We start from the raw sequence: 22943 nt of genomic DNA, 5'->3' as shown, positions 1-22943 counted from the left end.
ACCATCTGTCAATCACTTCCACTGTAACTACCCCAATCCTGATTTTACCCTCCGACCTGATCTTACACAAGGGAGTGCTAAATTTCTGTTCATCTATTCCACAAATTACCACTCTCTTGAGTAACATGTAAGAAAGGGTGCAAATAGGTTCATCTCTTACTATGAGAGACTGATTGAATCTCCCATCTCTCAAAATGACAACTTCTTTCCCTTCTCTCTATGTTCTTTCTGAGTAAACTTTACCCACAGAGGTGAAGGCTTTATAGAGATCAGGCACTTGCTCCATAGCCAGCCCCTACCTAGGCTGTGCACTCTCCTGCAGCTCCTCAACACGTGTTGGGGTTTCCTTCACTATTTTCATTAATGATACTAGCTTAGCCTCTTCTACCACATAGAGTCACAGAGATGTACAGCATGGAAACAGACCCTTCGGTCCAACCTGTCCATGCCGACCAGACATCCCAATCCAATCTAACCTGCCAGCAGCGGACTCATATCCCTCCAAACCCTTCCTAGTCATATAATCATCCAAATGCCTCTTAAATGTTGCAATTGTACCAGCCTCCACCACATCCTCTGGCATCTCATTCCATACACGTACCACCCTGAGTGTGAAAACGCTGCCCCCGGGGTCTCTTTCATATCTGTCCCCTCTCACCCTAAACCTATGCCCTCTAGTTCGGAAGTCCCCCACCCCAGGGACAAAACTTTGTCGATTTGCCCTACCCATGCCCCTCATAATTTTGTAAATATCTATAAGGTCACCCCTCAGCCTCTGACGCTCCAGGGAAAACAGGCCTAACCTATTCAACATCTCTCTATAGCTCAAATCCGCCACCCCTGCAACATCCTTGTAAATCTTTTCTGAACCCTTTCAAGTTTCACAACATCTTTCCAATAGGAAGGCGATCAGAATTGCATGCAATAGTCCAACAGTGGCCTAACCAATGCCCTGTACAGCTGCAACATGACCTCCCAACTCCTGTACTCAATACTCTGACCAATAAAGGAAAGCATACCAAACGCCTTCTTCACTATCCTATCAACCTGCAACTCAACTTTCAAGGAGCTGTGAACCTGCACTCCAAGGTCTCTTTGTTCAGCAACACTCCCTCGGACCTTACCATTAAGTGTATCAGTCCTGCTAAGATTTGCTTTCCCAAAATGCAGCACCTCGCATTTATCTGAATTAAATTCCATCTGCCACTCCTCAGCCCATTGGCCCATCTGATCAAGATCCTGTTGTAATCTCAGGTGATCTTCTTCGCTGTCCACTACACCTCCAATTTTGGTGTCATCTGCAAACTTACTAGCTATAGTTTTTATGCTCGCATCCAAATCATTTATGTAAATGACAAAAAGTAGAGGACCCAGCACTAATCCTTGTAGCACTCCACTGGTCACAGGCCTCCAGTCTGAAAAACACCCCTCTACCACCAGCCACTGTCTTCTACCTTTGAGCCAGTTCTGTATCCAAATGGCTAGTTCTCCCTGTATTCAGTGAGATCTAACCTTGCTAACCAGTCTCCCATCGCGAACCTTGTCGAACACCTTACTGAAGTCAATAGAGATCACATCTACTGCTCTGCCCTCATCAATCCTCTTTGTTACTTCCTCAAAAAACTCAATCAGTTTTGTGAGACATGATTCCCCACACACAAAGCCATGTTGACTATCCCTAATCAGTCCTTGTCTTTCCAAATACATGTACATCCTGTCCCTCAGAATTCCCTCCAGCAACTTGCCCACCACCGACGTCAGACTCACTGGTCTATAGTTCCCTGAGACTACCCTTACCACCCTTCTTAAACAGTGACTCCACGTTAGTCAACCTCCAGTCTTCCTGCACCTCACCTGTGGCTTTCGATGATCCAAATATCTCAGCAAGAGGCCGAACAATCACTTCTCTAGCTTCCCACAGAGTTCTAGGGTACACCTGATCAGGTCCTGTGAGATTTATCCACCTTTATGCATTTCAAGACATTCAGCACTTCCTCCTCTGTAATATGGATAGTTATCAAGGTGTCACCATCTATTTCCCTACATTCTAGATCTTCCTTTTCCACAGTAAACATTGATGCAAAATACTTGTTTTTACTCTCCCCCATTTTCTGCAACTCCACACAAAGGCTGCCTTTCTGATCTTTGAGGGGCCCTATTCTCTCCCTAGTTAATATTTTGTCCTAAATGTATTTATAAAAACGCTTTGGATTCTCCTTAATTCTATTTGCCAAAGCTATCTCATGTCCCCGTTTTGCCCTCCTGATTTCCCTCTTAAGTATACTCCTACTGCATTTATACTCTTCTAAGGATTCACTCGATCTATCCTCTCTATACCTGACATATGCTTCCTTCTTTTTCTTAACCAAACCCTCTTTCTTTAGTCATCCAGCATTCCCTATACCTACCAGCCTTTCCTTCCACCCTAACAGGAACATGCTTTCTCTGGATTCTCGTAATCTCATTTCTGAAGGCTTCCCATTTTCCAGCCATTCCTTTACCTGCGAACATCTGCCCCCAATCAGCTTTTGAAAGTTCTTGCCTAATACCGTCAAAATTGGCCTTTCTCCAAATCAGAACTTTATGTTTTAGATCTGATTAATCCTTTTCCATCATTATTTTAAATCTAATAGAATTATGGTCACTGGCCCCAAAGTCCTCCCCCACTGACACCTCAGTCACCTGCCCTGCCTTATTTCCCAAGATTAGGTCAAGTTTTTCAACTTCTCTAGAAGGTAGATCCACATACTGAATCAGAAATTTTCTTGCACACACATAGGAAATTCCTCTAAACCCTTAACACAATGGCAGTCCCAGTCTATGTTTGGGAAGTTAAAATCCTCTACCCTAACCACCCTGTTATTCTTACAGATAGCTGAGATCTCCTTACCAGTTTGTTTCTCAATTTCCCTCTGACTATGAGGGGGTCTACATTACAATCCCAATAAGGTGATCATCCCTTTATTTCTCAGATCTACCCAAATATCCTCCCTCAGAGCTGCCCATCCCTGAGCCATGTTTCTGTAATTGCTATGATATCCCAGTCCCATGTTCCTAACCATGCCCTGAGATTATCTGCCTTCCCTGTTCAGCCCCTTGCATTGAAATAAATGCAGTTTAATTCATCAGTCCTACCTTGTCCCTGCCTGCCCTGACTGTTTGATTCACTTCTGTTCTCAACTGTACCAGCCTCAGATTGATCTCTTTCCTCACTATCTACTTGGGTCCACACACACACACACATCCTGCCTATCCCCCCCCACCCCCCACCACTTTATAAGCTTAAGTCCTCCCGAGCAGCTCCAGAAAATCTCCCTGCCAGTATATTAGTCCCCTTCCAATTTAGGTGCCATCCATCCTTCTTGTACAGGTCATGTCTACCCCAAAGGAGGTTCAATGATCCAAAAATGTGAATCCTTCTCCCATACACAAGGTCCTCAGCCATGCATTCATCTGCTCTATCCTCCTATTCCTGACCTCACTAGCTCATAGCACCAGGAGTAATCCAGATATTACTACTCTCGAGGACCTCCTTTTTAAATTCCTGCCTAACTTTCTATAATCTCCCTCCAGAATCTCACCCTTTTCCCTTCCTACGTCGTTGGTTCCAATGTGGTCTATGACCTCTTGCTGGCCTGTCTCCCCCTTCAGAACGTTCTGCACCCTCTCTGAGACATCCTTGATCCTGGCACTAGGGAAACAACATGCCGTTCTGATTTTTCACTGCTGACCACAGAAATATCTGTCTGTACCTCAGGCTAGAGATTCCCCTAACACAACTGACCTCTTGGAACCCGACGTAGCCCTCGTTGCGTTAGAGGCATTCTCAATACCAGAAACTTGGCTGTTCATGCTCTTTTCCCCTGAGAATCCATCATTTTCCAAAACAGCATACTTGTTTGAAATGGGGATAGCCACAGAAGATTCCTGCACTAGCTGCCTACCTCTCTTACCTTTCTTTTCACACAGTGCCTTTCTTCAACAAACAGCAATGTGACCTTACATATCCTACCTTCTGGCAAGGAAATCCCTTATTCCCAGTGCCCTTCTTAAACCATTGGCACTGTAATTTCTGTGTCCCCCTCCATTACACCTTTCATCTCCTTTCCACCCTCATTGGCTTCTGTGTAAACTACTCTTTGGTTTGTACTGTAGCATCTTCCCTTTTCCCAATTTCTATCCCTGACAGGATGGAATTCGTGCCAGAAGCTAAATTTCACCTCATGCACCAATGCATATTCATCTGCCATCTCTGCCACTCTTCTCATTTTTGAACTTTATGTTCATCCACATGAATTCTTATAATCTCTGTAAGTGAGTGTTTAAACTCTTACAGCAGAATAATCTCTCTTAGAGCCTCATAGGTCTGGTCTATCTTTAAGGCCAACCATCAAAATGACTATGTTTAATTCTGTCAGAGGTGCTGGTGTTGGTCTGGGGTGGGCAAAGTTAAAAATCACACAACACCAGGCTATAGTCCAACAGGTTTATTTGGAGGCACTAGCTTTCAAAGCGCTGCTTCTTCGTCAGGTGGTTGTGGAGCAGAATCAGAAGACACATGATTTATAGCAACAGGATTGCAATGTCATGGAATGTAATATTAAATAATTTTAGATTAAAAATCTTTCAACTTTTAGAATGATCATCTTTGTTTATGTTATTTCATATGTAAATCCCAGAACTTTATCAAAGCTGCATTCTCAAGTTGACTTTGACAATAGTTGCCATCTCAGCTCAGATAATGCATTGAAGGTGTGAGGTTAAATTCTGCAAGTACAAATTCACCCCACAAGTCTATATGCATGTGCATGCATGGAGACCAAGTGTGTGTGTGTGTGTGGGGGGGGGGGGGGGGGTGTCTGTGAGAGAGTGTGTGTAGTTGTATGTGTGTGTGTGTATTGGGGTATAAGTCTGTGAGAGAGTGCGTCTGTGGGTGTGAATGTGTGGGGTGCGTATGAGAGCGAGCTTGTGTATGTGGGTCTAAAGGAGTGATTCTATTTCTAAAGTGGGACTTATGGAATCTTACATGGATTTATACAGTTTTTGAACAATGTAAAATGTAATTCTGCAAGTACCAAACATGTGCGCGCGTGCACAAAAACACTCGGTCTCCATGCATGCACACATATATAAGTTTGTGGGGTGAATTTGTACTTGCAGAATTACATTTTATTTTGCTCAAAAACTGCATAAATCCATGTAAGATTCTATACACTGGGACACAGACATACTGTAATGTCACACTTACAATGCATTACCTGAGCTGAGATAGCACCTATTGTTAACGATATCTTGAGAATGTAACTTTGAAAAAGTTCTGTGATTTACATATGAAATAACTGAAGCCAACAAGATCATTCCAAAAGATAAAAGACTTAATCTAAATTTGATTAATATTACCTTCCATGACACTGCAATCCCATTGCTATAAAGTCATGTTGTCTTATGATTCTGCTCCACAACTACCTGATGAAGAAGCAGCACTTTGAAAGCTAGTGCCTCCAAATAAACCTGTTGGACTATAACCTGGTGTTGTGTGATTTTTAACTTTAATTCTTGTGAACCCAACATAAGCCTGGTTCCTTCTTTTTATTTCTGAGCCATTGTCCATATGCTTCTGCACTCAAAATAGCTTGTTTGACACCTGCATAATCCCTTGACCTCTCATCTGACAGTGCTGCACACACTTCACTAGCTCTGCCTACCAGCTCAGTCTGAACAAGCATTACTCACAAGTTTTCTGACCACTCCATCTGCCTAGCCGATTTTTCAAATGAAATAAAGAAGTCTTTGACATCTTTCTCATCAAAATTAGCAACGTTTTAACATATTTGTATAAATCACCATGTTCGGTCTTCACCTCCATCTGATTAATTTGACTTTGCTGACTAATTCGCAACTTCTGCAATTCAAAATCTCTTATCTTTTTCTCTTTCTGTCTCTCTTTCTTCTCTCTCACTCTTTGCTCAGCTTTCTTTTTCCTCTCTCTCTCTTTCTTTATCTTCTAACTCCAATCTTAAGAGCCATTTCCCTCACTTTTAATTTAGCCAACCACAAGTAACTGAAATTAAACAAATTGTCTCACCTACGTTTTATTTAAAGATCTAGGACACTAATTATCAAGTGTTTAAATCTGCTGGGATGTTTCAAATCTGTTCAAATCTCAGACTGGATCTGTCTAAACCTATCCAAATCCTGTACTAGCTCCCAAACCATTACGACATGGCGGTGGACCCTACTGTTAATTAAACCGAATACCGAGAAAAATTCAACTTGCCTCGTAATCTGTTAAAATATGAGAGACAGTGAACTCTCAAATTCAACTATTTAAAGAAAACAGTATTGATTTATTCTTTAACTCTAAAGTGAACATTAAACAACAACTATTCACAACTCTCAACCTCTTTTCTTAACTGCTTATTACCTGCCTCCAAATCTGTAACAATCTGTTGTTCTAATAAAACACATATTAAAATTGCATTAATTTCAAAACCATACAGGGGCTGCCATCTTCAGTATCTTTCTTCTTCCAGCTAAAGATCTCCTGTGGTCAGCTTCTTTCTTTTAACTGCGAATATGCTTCATATGAAAAGGTTCCTTTGACAGATGATGTTCCTTAATCTCTTGGGTCTCCCCCTCTCTCAATGGCAGCTGCTCTATCCGATTTTCAAACTCTAGATTAGAGTGCTGCTGGTAAAGCACAGCAGGTCAGGCAGCATCTGAGGAGCTGGAAAATCGAGGTTTTGGGCAAAAGCCCTTCATCAGGAATGGCAGAGGAGATGACCTGGGGATTGCAGTGAGAGAGAGAGAGAGAAAGACTCACTGAGATTCTTGTAGAGAGAAAGAGAACTTCTTCAAGGTAGGCATCCTTGCAAGAGGATTCACAGTAAGATTAAAATCAACTAGGCAAAAGTGAGGAAATCAGAGGCTAGATTAGAGTGGTACTAGAAAAGCACAGCAGGTCAGGCAACATCCGAGGAGCAGGAAAATCAACGTTTCGGGTTTTTGTCCAAAATGTCAATTTTCTTGCTCCTCAGATGCTGCCTGACCTGCTTTGCTTTTCCAGACTCTGATTTCCAGCATCTGCAGTCCTGATTTTCAAACTGCCTGCCTTTTTCTTATATCCCCAACATTGGATCGTCTCATTAGTTCAATGTTGGCAAATCAATAAATTCAAACTCAATGGAGTTTTAGTATCTTGGGGCATAATTTCCTATTTTAAAGGCAAGTGCTAGGTGTTGCATTTGGGATACAATTTGATTGGCCACACTGCCAGATTTGAAGCAAAACACACTTTATTCATATTCTATATATTCATACACAATAATTAAGCTACAATAAAAGAAGAAATTTGAATAACAACTCTGTTGGAAAACTTAACAGAATAATAGATGATTTAACTACAAAGCAATAACTGTTCTGATATAGTAACATCCCATAAACAAACCCTTGGCAAATGCAAATTCAGTGAAATACATTGTTTCACAACAGGAAGAGAAGCCCCAGCTTTTAGCTGTAACCAAGAGAGAAAGACAGCTCCCATAGCCAGCTTCAAGACCCCAGAAACTGCTACTGAAAAAGTAAAACCAAAAGTCCTGCTTCTGTCAGAGCTTGACCACACCCATTCAGGCTGCTTCTACTGTTCCATCTTTAGGAAACAAAACCCAAGGCCTCATGATCTGTTTACTCTAGTGATTCTGAGTAGTCTCCTCTGTGCATCTCTCTCAACTTTTCTTCATTTAAAAATATTATAGGAAGGATGTGGAGGCATTGGAACGAGTGCAGAGGAGGTTTACCAGGATGTTGCCTGGCATGGTAGGAAGATTGTATGAGGAAAGGCTGAGGCACTTGGGGTTTTTCTCATTGGAGAAAAGAAGGTTTAGGGGAGATTTGATAGAGGTGTACAAGATGATTAGGGGTTTAGATAGGATTGACAGTGAGAACCTTTTGCCGCTAATGAAGTCAGCTGTGACGAGGGGACACAGCTTTAAATTAAGGGGTGGTAGGTATAGGACAGATGTTAGGGGTAGATTTTTTACTCAGCGGGTTGTGAGTACATGGAATGCTCTGCCAGTATCAGTGGTGAACTCTCCCTCTTTATGGTCATTCAAGCGGGCATTGGACAAGCATATGGAGGTTATTGGGCTAGTGTAGGTTAGGTCGGCTTCGGTCGGCGCAACATCGAGGGCCGAAGGGCCTGTACTGCGCAGTATTTTTCTACATTTCTATAATTCTATAATTCTATAATTCTATACATATTTTAAAGCCATATTTTAAAATATTATCACCCCTCCCTCTTAAAAAAAATGAACAATGCTTCTCAGTTCACTAAAATGCATATATATTATGTTGACTCTAAGCAAGCAAACATTTACTCCTACAGTCCATTTCAGTCTGTATTTTCCAGCCATCTTCCTTTGTCAAAGTCACGACAATGTGTCAGCAGTTATGTTCTCTTGGAAAACTTCATCTTCTCCTGTCCTGTCACATGTACAATTTTCAAAATGAATGGCTATGATATTAAACTCCACATAAATAATCTCGAAGTTTTGTCCTTTCTTTCCCCCCAGTGATTTAAAGGGATTATAATTAGTTTATACTATTGTCTCTGACACATTGCTGACAATGGAAATGTTGTGACACTAACACCAAGCTTAAGGTCTCGTGAATTGTGGAATATTTCTGTTGATGATTATTCTATTTCCTGGGAAAAACCCAGTTGGTCTTTCTCTTTCTCTTCTTCTAACAGTACAGCACTGACACCCAAATCACTCGCATCGATAGCCACCTTGTGTAAGTAGGTGTGGCTAACACTGGAGAAATTGTTAACACAGCTGGCATTCCTCCATCCACTGAAAGTTTCTGCACCTCTTCAACAGTCAGGAGATAACCTAGTCAATCTTAGTATCATCACACTGTTGTGTGAGTGAAGAGAAGGAATGAGAGGAGAAATGCAGGAGATGGGTCAGACGTAGCTGAGGGTCCTGTCAACCACAGTGATGGGCATCATTGGTTGAGGAAGAAGATAGACAATTCAGAATTCCCTTTGTATATCATTGGAACAGATGTGAGAGATGTAAAGAAACTGGTAGAATGGAACAGAGTCTTTGCAGGAAGCATCATGCGAGGATGTATAGTCAAGGCAACTAGGAGTCGGTAGTTTTTTATTGGATATTGATTGCCAGCCTAACCTTCAAGAAATGTTTTGAAATGGGAGGGAGGAGACAGCGATCGAGTGAGTGAAGGTGACAGTAGTGTGGAAATTGGAAGCAAATTTGATGAAGTTTTCCAATTCAGAACAAGTAAAGGAAATAGCACTGACTATGTCATCAATGTATCGGAAAGTTGTGGGTGGTTGCTTGAGTAGGAATGGAGCAAGGAATGTTCCAAGTTCCAAAGTGTGGCCATGGATACCTTCATGGATGCCACTTGTGCCTGACTGTTTATGAGGTATGTGGAACTTTCCCCTTCAAACCACTCACCATCCTGACTTGGAAATATATTACTGTTCCATCAGTGTTGCTGGGTCAAAGTCCTGGAACTCTCCCTAACACCACTGTGCATTTCTCTGTGTGAAATGACCACTGAGGACCAGGATGGCAGCTCACCACTATCTTCTCACAGTCTGTTACAGGTCAGTAATAAACTTTTTCAGGGATGCCCACATTCCCGAATAAATGTTCAAAAAAGTCTCAACTGCTTTCTGCATCCAGCAGGGGGAGCATGAATCAATGGGTTTACCTGTTTCCTCCGCTCTGCTCCTCATCTGTATCAGTCTTTTCCTTCTTTCCACCTGTCTCATTTTCTCTCTATTTGTCTCTCTCTATCTATCACTCTTAATCTCTTCCTATCTCTGTCCCTGTCTCTTTCTATTTAGTTCTTCCTGTCTCTTTCTCACCTTCTCATTATCGCTCTCAATTTTTTTCTCACTCTCTCTTTCTGTCTCTCTCTCTCTCTCTCCCTCTTGCTGCACCCGGCTCTTTCTCTGTTGGTTTCTCTGTGTATTGATGTTGCTGTGTATTGTGATCCTGCCTGCAGTTAGTCTGCTGTACAGTTAGTCCGCAAGCTAGACATAGAAATCAGTTGACTGGCAGTAATGTCCACAACATAATTTATAAGATGTTTCATGTTTTAAATAAATGAGCATTAAATAAATGAGGGTTAATAAATCCTTTACAAACAATTGATCATGAGAAGATACTCATTATTATGCCTGGCAGAGCCAACTGTGCCTTCAGCAGCAAGGTGGGTCCTTGAGATGGTTTCTGCAGTGTGTTCAATAGCAAAGTCGATCCTTGAGGTGGTTTCTGCAGTGTCTTCAGCAGCACGGTGGTTTGGCCCGAGATTCAGCGAATTTGATGTCTGCTTTCTGCAGCAATGGAGAATGTGGTTCCTGAACCTTGGGGAACTCATGAGCCATGAATTGAATAAAGATGGACCTTGGCTTATCTTTCACTGTTTTTTAAATTAAACTCCAAGGACATAAATAATTATTCTATCGATGCCAGTGTAGTAGATGGACTGGAACAGGGTGCAAGTTTGCAGAATTTTGTCAGGCCCATCGTCTTTGTATTGTCCAGTGGTGTCAACCATTGCTTGATATCAAGTGGAGTGTATCAAACTGACAGGGAACTGCCATTACGATCCTGGGGACTTCAGGAGACTAAGTGTCATCCAGTTGTCACTGTTGACTGAATGTTGTTGCACATTTTTCAGTCTTACTTTTTGCATTGATGTGTGGGTCTTCTCCATAATTCAAGGTGGAATATTTGTGGAGCTCCCTCCTCTAGAGAGTTGTTTAATTGCCCATCACCATTCAGAACCTGACTTGGCAGGACTGCAACCCTTAGATCTGATCTGTTGCGTATGGAATCAATTAGCTCTGTCAAATAGTTGCTGTTTATGTTCTTTGACACACAAATCATCGTGTCTTGTTGCTTCACCAGGTAAACACCCCATTCTTAATTATGCCTGGTGCTGCTCCTGGCATGCCCTCCTACACTCTCCATTGACCCAGGGTTAATCCCCTGGCTTGATGTTAATACTAGAATGGGGGATATGCTGGGCCACTTGAGGTGGGAGATTGTATTGGATTATAATTCTGCTGTTGATGACCCACAGCACATCATGGAAACGAGTCTTGAGGTGCTGGATCAGTTCAAATTTTGGCACACCATCCTTGATGCTGGTGAGGAGGGTTTTGCCATTCCTGTTTCCAGATTGGTGCCTGGTGGTCTGCCTGCTTTTTTTCTTTTCTGAGATGTTTTTGTGCTTTGAAACAACTGCTAGGTCATTGCAGAGGAGGGTTATGAATCATTGACAGTGCTGTGCATTTGAACTTGCATATATTCCAATAGATTTCCTTCCCTAAAAGACATTATTGAGCCAGAGGGCTTTTTATGGTGGTAACAAACGTTAAACAATAAAAGAGAGATGCAGAAGTAGACAATTCAGCCCATTGCTACTTGGTAATCATTGGGCATTTAATTCCATATTTCATTTGGAATTCAAATTTCACCATCTTTCACCAAGTTAGGTCATTTTATTCCAGTTCTACTGTTCTGGAGGCTGCTATCAACCGCACTTTTGTTAGAGGTCGTTTCTGTCTGAATGAACTGAAGTTCCCACATAATGATAACATATTGTGAAGCCTTACCACAGACGCTTTAACCAAAATCTGGAAAATTATTCATCAGCTTCGAACCATTTCTGACAGCATGAAAAAATGCAGCATTTGGAAAGAATGCTTAGAACTAACAATAAGGTTGAGCAATGTCATTTTATCTTTATTATTGTTCAACCATGTTGTCAGCACGCACCTCTCAAACCCCTCTCCCTGTTTCTCTCTCAGTTTGGCTGAAATCTGATCCCTGTGTATTCTGTGTCCTTGCCCCTGTGAACGGTCCCATTGCCACTGGGTTGCTTTGAGAAGTTGATGTTGGCATCGAGAAGGTCCTCAGTTCTGTCAGAGTGTCCAGCATCTCCTCCTGGGGAGCTGGTGTCTCCCCTTCTCTGCTTGTGTCCCTGGTTGTAGTCTGAGGGTCAGTAATCACCATGTTCTGTGAACCCTGCAGAGAAATGGAAACAGAAGATGTTCTCAAGTGGCAACTCCCTCAGCACTGACCATCTGACTGTGCAGCACTCCTCAACACTGATCCTCCCAAACTGATAGCACTGTCAATTTGTGGGGTTGGTTATTAAATAGATGATCTTTTGAACCAGAGAACGGGAAGTTGAGAGTGCTGCCCACTGGGCCGTTAGATTAGATTAGATTAGATTCTCTACAGTGTGGAAACAGGCCCAACAAGTCCACACCGCCCCACACCAGACCCATTCTCCTACCCTATATTTACCCCTGACTAATGCACCTAACACTGTGGGCAATTTAGCATGGCCAATTCACCTGACTGGATTGTGGGAGGAAACCGGAGCACCCGGAGGAAACCCATGCAGACACGGGGAGAATGTGCAATCTCCACACATTGCTTAGTCCACTGTCAGAAATGCCTGGGTAATCTGTCTGGGAACCTGGGACACATGTTGCCTATTGAACGTTGTTGGGTGCACACCACCCTCACACCTTTCTCATTGAAATGTGTCGACTCTATGTACAGTCCCATTACTGATCAGCAGCTTTGAGAATCTAATGTTAGTCGAGAGCATTCTTGAGTTTGATGGTTTCAACATGTTGTTATGTTGTTTATCTCGTGAAATTGATGGTTTAGGGATGTGTGTAAACAGTTTCTGTACCTGCTGTTTCACAGCGAATCGATTGTAGATCACTGTGATGTCACCGGCCTTTGAAGCTGTCTCCTCAGTCGCTGTCTTTCTGCTGCAATAACACAATATCACAGTGTGGTTATTATATATCAGAGAGTCAGTGCAGCACAGATGCAATTGCGTATTTGCAAGGTCCTGTTGAAGGTGCTTTCATGCCCCATCAGGCAGCCTGTTCCTGATCACACCAACTCATAGCTATTCATCTGGACACACCACAATGAATGGCCTACCCTGGATCACTGGGACATGGGGATCACTGAGAGAATAAGTGTCTGGTGCCTCACCCCCAAGGGCACAGTCACCTTCTGAAGGAAAGAAAGTGGAAGTAAATATTCAGAGTGAAATTAAATGAATACTTACTTTCGCACATTTAGGAAGATTAAGATGCCAGCCAGGAAAACACTTGGCAGGACTCCAGCCATGATCAATCCCACTGTCCATTTGTTGAAGTCTTTACCTGTCAAAATAACCATGAATTACTGGTCTGTAGTTTTGGAATGTTGCTCTGATGTATCTTGAGAAGTGGAACATTCCATTTTAAAATATTTATTCTTGAATAATGTCACTGTTTATTGGTCCTTGTTAAGGTTGGGGTGGGGTGGGGGGGGTGTTCCTGACCAATTTTGGTTTGATACGAACCGAGAGAGTCATATGGAGAGATAACAACATTCGAGTTTGAGATTGGAGTCAACTGTACAGACTGACCAGGATTAAACAGTAAGTTTCCTTCACTGATGGGGCATTAGTGACACACCTTGTAATCCTTGTCTTTGTTGAAACAAAGCTCATTCAATAATTAATTATCACCTCATGATCACATTGCTATTTCTGGGATCTTGCTGTGCACAAATTGGCAGTCGCACATCCCACATTCAAGGAATTGCCATACTTATAAAGTACAGCACTGGCTTTAAACATATTCTATCACAATCTGAGTAACATATTTGTGCAAGTCTTCCTTCTGAATATAATCCATGTATCATTTCAATGTACATTGGCTTGGATATTCTGATGGGCAGTTAATTGCTGGAACACCACAGACTAGAGTTGTGTGTCAGGATTCTGCAGAATCCTCAAGCAGCAGCCTGCATGAGAACTGTCCAGGAAATTGGAGATTCCGATCGGCAAGTCCCCTGCGTCTGGAACGCTTCTGAGGTTTCAGAAGGTGCTCAGAGATGCCCAGGAAATGTCAGACCATTCAAACCCTCGCCTAACTTGGAGGACAATAAAATGGATCCCCCAAGCTCCAACTGACTATACAGCCCCCAGTGTCAAATCATCCAAACACTTACATCCTGTGGACATCTGCAATCACTCCACCTCTGACCAGGCACCACAACCCAATGACAGTCTGCCCCTTATCCCCATCAAACAGACAGCCCCACTCCACCCAACTAGACATGTCCCAACTCAAAACAATTCACCTCCTTCCCATCGCTGGCCTGAACCACTGGGATCAGACACACTGCCCAACCTGCCGAGGGCTTGAATTCCACCCCCCACCCTCAATTCCAACCACCCTGCTACAGGGCCTGAAGACCTGACAGCCAGCTCTGCTTACAGGCTGAAACACCCTTCCCCTGATAGTTCTGACACACTCACTTACTGGCCCCAAGGCTCATCACTGGCCCTGATAAACCCACATCTCCCATCAGCATTGGAGTGGAGACATTCACCCGTGACACCTACCCCACCTAACACCACATCTCCTGCTTCAACACAACCCTCTGTTGTGTTGTCTCTGCTTATTTTCAATGAGAGTTGTTTAATGGTGTGAGGAGGGTGTTGGAGATAGATCAAGATTTCCTTCTCTTCCCCCACCCCACCCCACCTCCCCCATTTATGTGAAGAAAATGCTTCCTGACATTCAGCTTCTCACCAACGAATAGCCTGACTCAAATTGTATCCAGTGTTGCCTTTGTCACATGAGGATGTTCTGGTCAAAAAGGTTGGTTGGAAAGTGCATCTGAAAGGAAGTAAAGAGACACAGAGGCAGAGAGGGTGAGGGAGAGCATTCTAGAGTTGAGGGTAAAACCAGCCAAGCAGAGATTGATCCCGAGAGATACAGCTTAAACATGGCTGCCCCGTGTGGGTTTCGAACCAAGCAGGATGCCATCACTTGCTGTTTATCCGGGTGCCCTGTCAGGGCCAGAGAGCCCATCACCAGATGCCCCACTCTGAGCTGCTGCGATACAAAGTCTCCATGAGTTTGGTTCCCGCTGAGGTTGGCATGGGGCAGGTGCCAGGTGAGGTCTCCAGGAGGGTTGGAGTTGGCCGCACAGATGCAGGTAATCCCCTCTGCCCTCCGAGCACATTCTAACTCTCGGGAAAACACTGGACCATCTGAGGAGGGATTGACAGCAAGTATTCATAATAGCAGAGTTACCACCTCAACACTGAAACCTTTGTAAGGGCTATGCTTTGCTCCCAACTTGAGTATCTCAATACTCTCCATGCTGGTCCCCCATGTCCCACATCCAAAACTCTGGTGCTCCCATGTATTCACCTGCAGTAATTACACTGCATCATACGTCAATCAGTCTGAGAACACCACTTCCTCCAGCCCCTACACCCCCTCCCTATCTCTGTAATCTCCCCCAGCCCCTATGCCCCCTCCCTATCTCTGTAATCTCCTCCAGCCCCTACACCCCCTCCCTATCTCTGTAATCTCCCCCAGCCCCTACACGCCCTCTTTATCTCTGTAACTTCCTCCAGCCCCTACATCCCCTCCTTGTTTGTGTAACTTCCTGCAACCTTTAAATCCCTCCGTCTGTAACCTCCTCCAAGCCCTACATCGCTTCCTTTCTCTATAATTTCTTCCAGCCCCTACACCATTCCCTCCAGCCCCTGACACTCCTCCCTTTCTCTAAATTCCTTCAGCCCCTACGTACCCTCCTTATCTCTGTAACCCCTATGGGCTCTACATCCCTCCGTATTTCTGTAACCCCCTCCAGATCCGTTCCACCCCCCCTGCCCCCCAGCCAAGGTGATTACCATCTCAACACTGAAACCTTTGTAAGGGCCGTGCTTTACTCCCAACTTGAGTATCTCAATACTCTCCATGCTGGTCCCCCCTGTCTCCTCCAATTCTGGCCTGTTGAACATACCCTAGTTTCTATCCTTTCACCACTGGTGGCCATTTCTTCAGCTGCTTGGAACTCTAAGCTCTGAAATTTTCTCTCTACCCCTCCATGTCTCTCCTCCTGAAAGATGGTCCTGAGCAGCCAAGCTATTGGTCACCTAACTGAGTATGAGTCTCTATTTCAGTGACGCATAAATTACAACAGCGAGGAGGTGATGCTGTTTATTCTAAATTACAGTCAATACGCTGTCCCCAGAAAGATCGTCCCTATGTTTTAAGAAGTGACAGACAGAGTAAAATGATTACATTCCACATTCAGGTGGGTCATGTTAGAGCTGCTGTTACCCAGTGGGTTTGTCACTGTGCAGTAGAAACCTGCATCATTCCTCCGTGTTACTGGAGTGAAGGAGAGAATCTGGCTGCTTGTGTTTAACTGGATGCTGGTGTTTCCCTCAATCCTGAACCAGGTGTAATGAGATATTGGAGGGACACTTTCACTGGAACAGGTTAATGTGACGTTGTGTCCCTCTGTGATCCCACCTGAGGCTCCGCTGATGGACACTGCGGTCTCCCGTGGGGTATCTAGAACAAGAGCAGAGGAAAATCAGCAAGTGATCCCATGGCCTACAACCCTCTGAGATCTCTACACTTCTCCAGTTCCATCCTCTTTCCTGATGTCCTCAACCTTCAACTACCTGGGGGCCTAAGCTCTGGAATTCTCTTTCTCATTTTTCACCTCCTTCAGACAAAACGTGATTCTGAGCCAAACAGGGAGATCTTCAATTACTAATGTTCAAAAGGGTTTAATTTAAAAAGTGTCTTAAAAGAGGAAAGCGTGTGGAAGTGCATGTATCTGTGTTCATTCACAACCTGTCATAGACTCTCTAAATCTGACAGTTTCTTTGGGATATTAATTTGTTTGTAGAGATGTCGCTGTGGAATCTCTGGTGTGCAGATAATACCACACACAGAAACAAAGGAGGAGGTCGAGAGTCTGACAGACCCAGACAAAAGACACGGGGAGATATTTAGACCGAACATGAATGAGACAATGGCCAACATAATGGCTCCAAGTTTTGATGGGGATATCAAGATTGGTGTGCCGAGGTAGGGAGCTTAGACAAATTCCAGTATCTGGGTTAATGATAAAGATCAAAGTTACTTCCGGACTGAAATGTGGCTTAGAAAAACCACAGTAAGCATCATGATCAGTGACTTCAGTCTCAACATCTGAAAACATCAGCCTGAAGCTGAGATAACATTGGGTGCAGTCACTATACTTGGTAGATGTGAGAGTTAGACTCTGAAGAAGGTGGATGAGAGGATGGTAACAGCTTCTGAAAAATGTGTGTAACCAAGAAAGCACAGATTCAGCTGATGGAGAGCAAAAGTAGTGTTTAGTCCAGTTAGAGTGAGACAGACAGATGAGTGTGGACACAGAAATGAAGAACTGCCTTTGTCTCAGCAACAATTGAAGAGAAATTGGGAGTAAAAGAAGAAAAAGGATGAAGAAAAATCAGACAAGAGGATAACATTGGAGCTATGGAATGGGCGGGGGGTTTGAAGAAATCCAGAGAAGAAACAAAACAATGCCAACGAACCCCGTAAATGTACTGTAACATTGAATAAATATAACAGGAGTCTCACATGTCACAGTGATGGTTATGGAGCTCTCCATTGCTCCATGTTCATTCTTAGCCACACACTGATAGTCTCCAGTCTCCCTGGGTGTAATGTGAGGAATCTTCAACCACAGCTCATTGTTGGAACGTGACCTGTTCATTGTGACATTAAGATGTCTCCACGTCAGGTTAGATACTGGGAAGCTCTTGACAGAGCAGATTATGACTGCAGAATTCCCCTCAATTATATTGATGGATAAATCTTTAAACCCATCCAGGGAAATAATTGAGAGATTCTGTGGAGCATCTGAAAACAAATAAAGATTAGTTAATGTGTTGCCTGTGAAGCATTTTGAGAGACAATGAGAATGTGAGATCAATATATGTTCCTTTGACACCAAGCATAGAAACCAGGCAAACACTATAGTTCAGTACGAGAGGGTACAACAAACTCATTGGGTTAATGATGAGGGAGAGCAACACTGAGGGTTAATATTAGGGGAAGGTAGCACTGTCTGTGGGTCAGTAATAAGGCCAGTCAGCACTGTCTGTGGGTCAGTAACAAGGCCAGTCAGCACTGTCTGTGGGTCAGTAATAAGGCCAGTCAGCACTGTCTGTGGGTCAGTAATAAGGCCAGTCAGCACTGTCTGTGGGTCAGTAATAAGGCCAGTCAGCACTGTCTGTGGGTCAGTAACAAGGCCAGTCAGCACTGTCTGTGGGTCAGTAATAAGGCCAGTCAGCACTGTCTGTGGGTCTGTAACAAGGCCAGTCAGCACTGTCTGTGGGTCAGTAATAAGGCCAGTCAGCACTGTCTGTGGGTCAGTAATAAGGCCAGTCAGCACTGTCTGTGGGTCAGTAACAAGGCCAGTCAGCACTGTCTGTGGGCCAGTAATAAGGCCAGTCAGCACTGTCTGTGGGTCAGTAATAAGGCCAGTCAGCATTGTCTGTGGGTCAGTAACAAGGCCAGTCAGCACTATCTGTGGGTTAGTAATAAGGCCAGTCAGCACTGTCTGTGGGTCAGTAATAAGGCCAGTCAGCACTGTCTGTGGCTCAGTAACAAGGCCAGTCAGCACTGTCTGTGGGTCAGTAATAAGGCCAGTCAGCACTGTCTGTGGGTCAGTAACAAGGCCAGTCAGCACTCTCTGTGGGTCAGTACAGATGGAAGACAGCCACGCAAGAGAATTGTATTGAGGGATTGCTGACCGTCAGAGTTAGTGCTGAGGGTGTGCAGCCTTTCCATCAGGTAAATACTGTCCAGGGATAAACATACGACAGAGAACATAGAGAATTTCAGCACAGTACAGGCCCTTCAACCATTGATGTTGCACCGATCTGAGCAATCTGAAGCCCATCTAACCTACACTATTCCATTATAATCCATATGTTTATCCAATGACCATTTAAATGCCCTTAAAGATGATAAGTCTACTCCTGTTGCAGGCAGGGTATTCCATGCCCCTACTACTCTCTGAGTAAAGAAACTCCCTCTGACATCTGTCCTATATCTATCACCCCTCAATTTAAAGCTATGTCCCCTCATACTAGCCATCACCATCCAAGGAAAAAGTCTCTCACTGTCCATCCTATCTAATCCTCTGATCATCTTATATGACTCTATTAAGCCATCTCTCAACCTTCTCTCTATCTCAAACACCTCAACTTTTCCTCATAAGACCTTCCCTCCATACCAAACAATGGTCTTGTAAATTTCCTCTGCACCTTTTCTAATGCATCCACATCTTTCCTATAATGCAGTGACCAGAACTGTATGCAATACTCCAAGTGCGGCCACACCAGCATTTTGTATAGCTGCAGCATGACCTCATGGCTCCTAAACTCAGTCTCTCTACCAATAAAAGCTAACAATCCATATGCAGTTGTAACAAACCTACCAACCTGGGTGACAACTTTCAAGGATCTGTGTACACAGACACTGAGACCTCTTTGCTCATCCACACTACCATTAGCCCGTACTCTGTATTCCTGTTACCCCTTCCAATATGAATCACCTCACACTTTTCTGCATTAAACTGCATTTGCTCCCTCTCAGCCCAGCACTGTAGCTTATCTATGTCTTTCTGTAACCTGCAACATCCTTTGGCACCATCCACAACTCCAACGACCTTTGTGTTACCCACAAATTTACGAACCCATCCTTCTATGTTCTCATCCAGGTCATTTATAAAAATGATAAAAAGCCGTGGCCCCAAAACAGTCCTTTGCAGTATACCAGTAATAACTGGACTCCAGGATGAACATATCTCATCAACTACCACCCTCTGTCTTCTATCAACTAGCCAATTTCAGTTCCAAGCTGCCGAATCACCTTCAATCCCGTTCCTCCACATTTTCTGCAACAGCCTATTGTGGGGAACCTTATCAAACACCTTACTGAAATCCATATACACCACATGAACCACTTTACTCTCATCCACATATCTGGTCACTTTCTCCAATAAGTCATTGAGGTTTGTGAGGCATGACCTACCCTTCACAAAATCATGTTGACTATCCCTAATCAATTTATTCCTTTCGAGATGCTTAAAAATGTCAATACTTATAACCCTTTACAACACTTTATCTACACTGAAGGAAGGCTCACTGGTCCATAATTACCAGAGTTGTCTCTACTCCCCTTCTTGAACAAGGGGACAATGTTTGCTATCCTCCAGTCTTCTGGCACTATTCCTGTAGACAATGATGACATAAAGATAAAATCCATCAGCTCCGCAATCTCCTCCCTGACTTCCCAGAGAATCCAAGGATAAATCCCATCTGGCACAGGGGACTCATCTATTAGATTTTTCTGTTAGATTTATTAGATTCCCGACAGTGAGGAAACAGGGCCTTCGGCCCAACCAGTCCACACCGACCCCCCGAAGAGTAACTCACCCAGACCCATTACCCTCTGAATAATGCATCGAACACTACAGGCAATTTAGCATGGCCAATTCACCTGACCCGCACATCTTTGGACTGCAGGAGGAAACCGGAGCACCTGGAGCAAACCCACGCAGACACGGGGAGAATGTGCAAACTCCACACAGACTATTTTCACAATTTTCAGAATTGCCAATATCTGCTCCTTGTTAAACTCAATCCTGTCTGGTCTAGGAGCGACTGTTCACTTTGAAAACATTGTCTTTATCCAGTATGAGTACGGATGAAAACCATTCATTCAGTGTCTCACCTATCTCCTCAGACTCCACAACCAAATTCCCTTGATTGGACTGGTCATTCATTCATTTATTCCGGAGATACCTATAGGAAGCATTAGGATTTTCCTCGATCCCATTGGCCAACTTCTCATGTCCCCTCCCAGCACTTCTTAGCGAACACTTTAGGTCCTTCCTGGCTAACATGTAACTCCCAAGCACCCTAACTGAGTGCTGGGTCAGAATTATCCTATCAAAGGCATAGATCTGAATGAGGATTGAACTGTAGGAGAATGCTAAATTCTCAGAGCAATACAGAATGAGGATGGTACTTTATTGAATGCTCAGCACGAAATGAATGCTGCACTGTCAGTGGGTTATCACAGATAAACTGCTGCACTGTCGGTGGATTATCACAGAGAAAGTGCTGCACTGTCAGTGGGTTGTCACAGATAAACTGCTGCACTGTCGGTGGATTATCACAGAGAAAGTGCTGCACTGTCAGTGGGTTATCACAGATAAACTGCTGCACTGTCGGTGGATTATCACAGAGAAAGTGCTGCACTGTCAGTGAGTTATCACAGGGAAAGTGCTGCACTGTCGGTGAGTTATCACAGAGAAACTGCAGCACTGTCGGTGGATTATCAAATTGAAACTGCTGCACTGTCGGTGATTTATCACAGAGGAAGTGCTGCACTGTCGGTAAGTTATCACAGTGAAACTGCTGCACTGTCGGTGGGTTATCACAGAGAAAGTGCTGCACTGTCGGAAAGTTATCACAGTGAAACTGCTGCACTGTCGGTGATTTATCACAGGGAAAGTGCTGCACTGTCGGTGGATTATCGCAGGGAAAGTGCTGCACTGTCGGTGAGTTATCACAGGGAAACAGCTGCACTGTCGGTGAGTTATCACAGAGAAACTGCAGCACTGTCGGTGGATTATCAAATTGAAACTGCTGCACTGTCGGTGGGTTATCACAGAGAAAGTGCTGCACTGTCGGAAAGTTATCACAGTGAAACTGCTGCACTGTCGGTGATTTATCACAGGGAAAGTGCTGCACTGTCGGTTGATTATCGCAGGGAAAGTGTTGCACTGTCGGTGAGTTATCACAGAGAAAGTGTTACACTGTCAGTGGGTTATCACAGGGAAAGTGCTGCACTGTCAGTGGGTTATCACAGGGAAAGTGCTGCACTGTCAGTGGGTTATCACAGAGAAAGTGCTGCACTGTCAGTGGGTTATCACAGAGAAAGTGCTGCACTGTCGGTGGGTTATCACAGAGAAAGTGCTGCACTGTCGGTGTGTTATCACAGAGAAAGTGCTGCACTGTCGGTTAGTTATCACAGAGAAAGTGCTGCACTGTCAGTGGGTTATCACAGGGAAAGTGCTGCACTGTCAGTGGGTTATCACAGAGAAAGTGTGACACTGTCGGTGAGTTATCACAGAGAAAGTGCTGCACTGTCAGTGGGTTATCACAGAGAAATTGCTGAACTGTCAGTGGGTTATCACAGAGAAAGTGCTGCACTGTCGGTGAGTTATCACAGAGAAAGTGCTGTACTGTCAGCGAGTTATCACAGGGAAAGTGCTGCACTGTCAGTGGGTTATCACAGGGAAAGTGCTGCACTGTCAGTGGGTTATCACAGAGAAAGTGCTGCACTGTCAGCGAGTAATCACTGAGAAAGTGCTGCCCTGTCAGTGGCTTATCACGGAGAAAGTGCTGCACTGTCAGTGGGTTATCACAGAGAAAGTGCTGCACTGTCGGTAAGTTATCACAGAGAAAGTGCTGCACTGTCAGTGATTTATCACAGAGAAAGTGCTGCACTGTCGGTAAGTTATCACAGTGAAACTGCTGCACTGTGGGTGAGTTATCACAGAGAAAGTGCTGCACTGTCAGTGGGTTATCACAGAGAAAGTGCTGTACTGTCGGTGGGTTATCACGGAGAAAGTGCTGCACTGTCAGTGGGTTATCACAGAGAAAGTTCTGTACTGTCGGTGAGTTATCACAGAGAAAGTGCTGTACTGTCAGTGGGTTATCACAGGGAAAGTGCTGCACTGTCAGTGTGTTATCACAGAAAAGTGCTGCACTGTCTGTGGGTTATCACAGGGAAAGTGCTGCACTGTCAGTGGGTTATCACAGGGAAAGTGATGCACTGTCAGTGTGTTATCACAGGGAAAGTGCTGTACTGTCAGTGGGTTATCACAGGGAAAGTGCTGTACTGTCAGTGTGTTATCACAGATAAAGTGGTGCACTCTCAGTGGGTTATCGCAGAGAAAGTGCTGCACTGTCGGTAAGTTATCACAGAGAAA

The 22943-nt window shown here is 44.0% G+C and overlaps 1 protein-coding gene across 1 annotated transcript; it reads right to left on the bottom strand.

Annotated features, from left to right (window-relative positions):
* Positions 1-11822: 11822 nt before the first annotated feature.
* LOC140484471 (myelin-associated glycoprotein-like) lies at positions 11823-20726 on the bottom strand. Its single transcript, XM_072582880.1, has 6 exons — positions 20675-20726; positions 17510-17791; positions 16169-16444; positions 14820-15123; positions 12751-12832; positions 11823-12068 (listed from the first exon to the last, which is right to left on the bottom strand). Exons 1-6 carry the CDS (start codon positions 20724-20726, stop codon positions 11823-11825), a joined length of 1242 nt encoding a protein of 413 aa, XP_072438981.1.
* Between the last annotated feature and the right edge of the window lie 2217 nt (positions 20727-22943).

Source organism: Chiloscyllium punctatum, chromosome 13, assembly GCF_047496795.1.
Source record: "Chiloscyllium punctatum isolate Juve2018m chromosome 13, sChiPun1.3, whole genome shotgun sequence".
NCBI lineage: Eukaryota > Metazoa > Chordata > Chondrichthyes > Orectolobiformes > Hemiscylliidae > Chiloscyllium > Chiloscyllium punctatum.
The sequence above is the reverse complement of the archived record's forward strand: the minus strand, read 5'-3'. Positions and strand labels throughout refer to the sequence as shown.

Excerpts from the sequence above, each read along its gene's own strand:
- LOC140484471 (XM_072582880.1), bottom strand. The coding sequence starts at position 20,726 with ATGAATGACCAGTCCAATCAAGGGAATTTGGTTGTGGAGTCTGAGGAG. Across the intron at positions 16,445-17,509 it reads CATAACCATCACTGTGACAT|ATACCCCACGGGAGACCGCA; the intron begins GTGAGACTCCTG and ends CTCTTGTTCTAG. Across the intron at positions 12,833-14,819 it reads TCGGGATCAATCTCTGCTTG|CAGAAAGACAGCGACTGAGG; the intron begins GCTGGTTTTACC and ends GTGTTATTGCAG.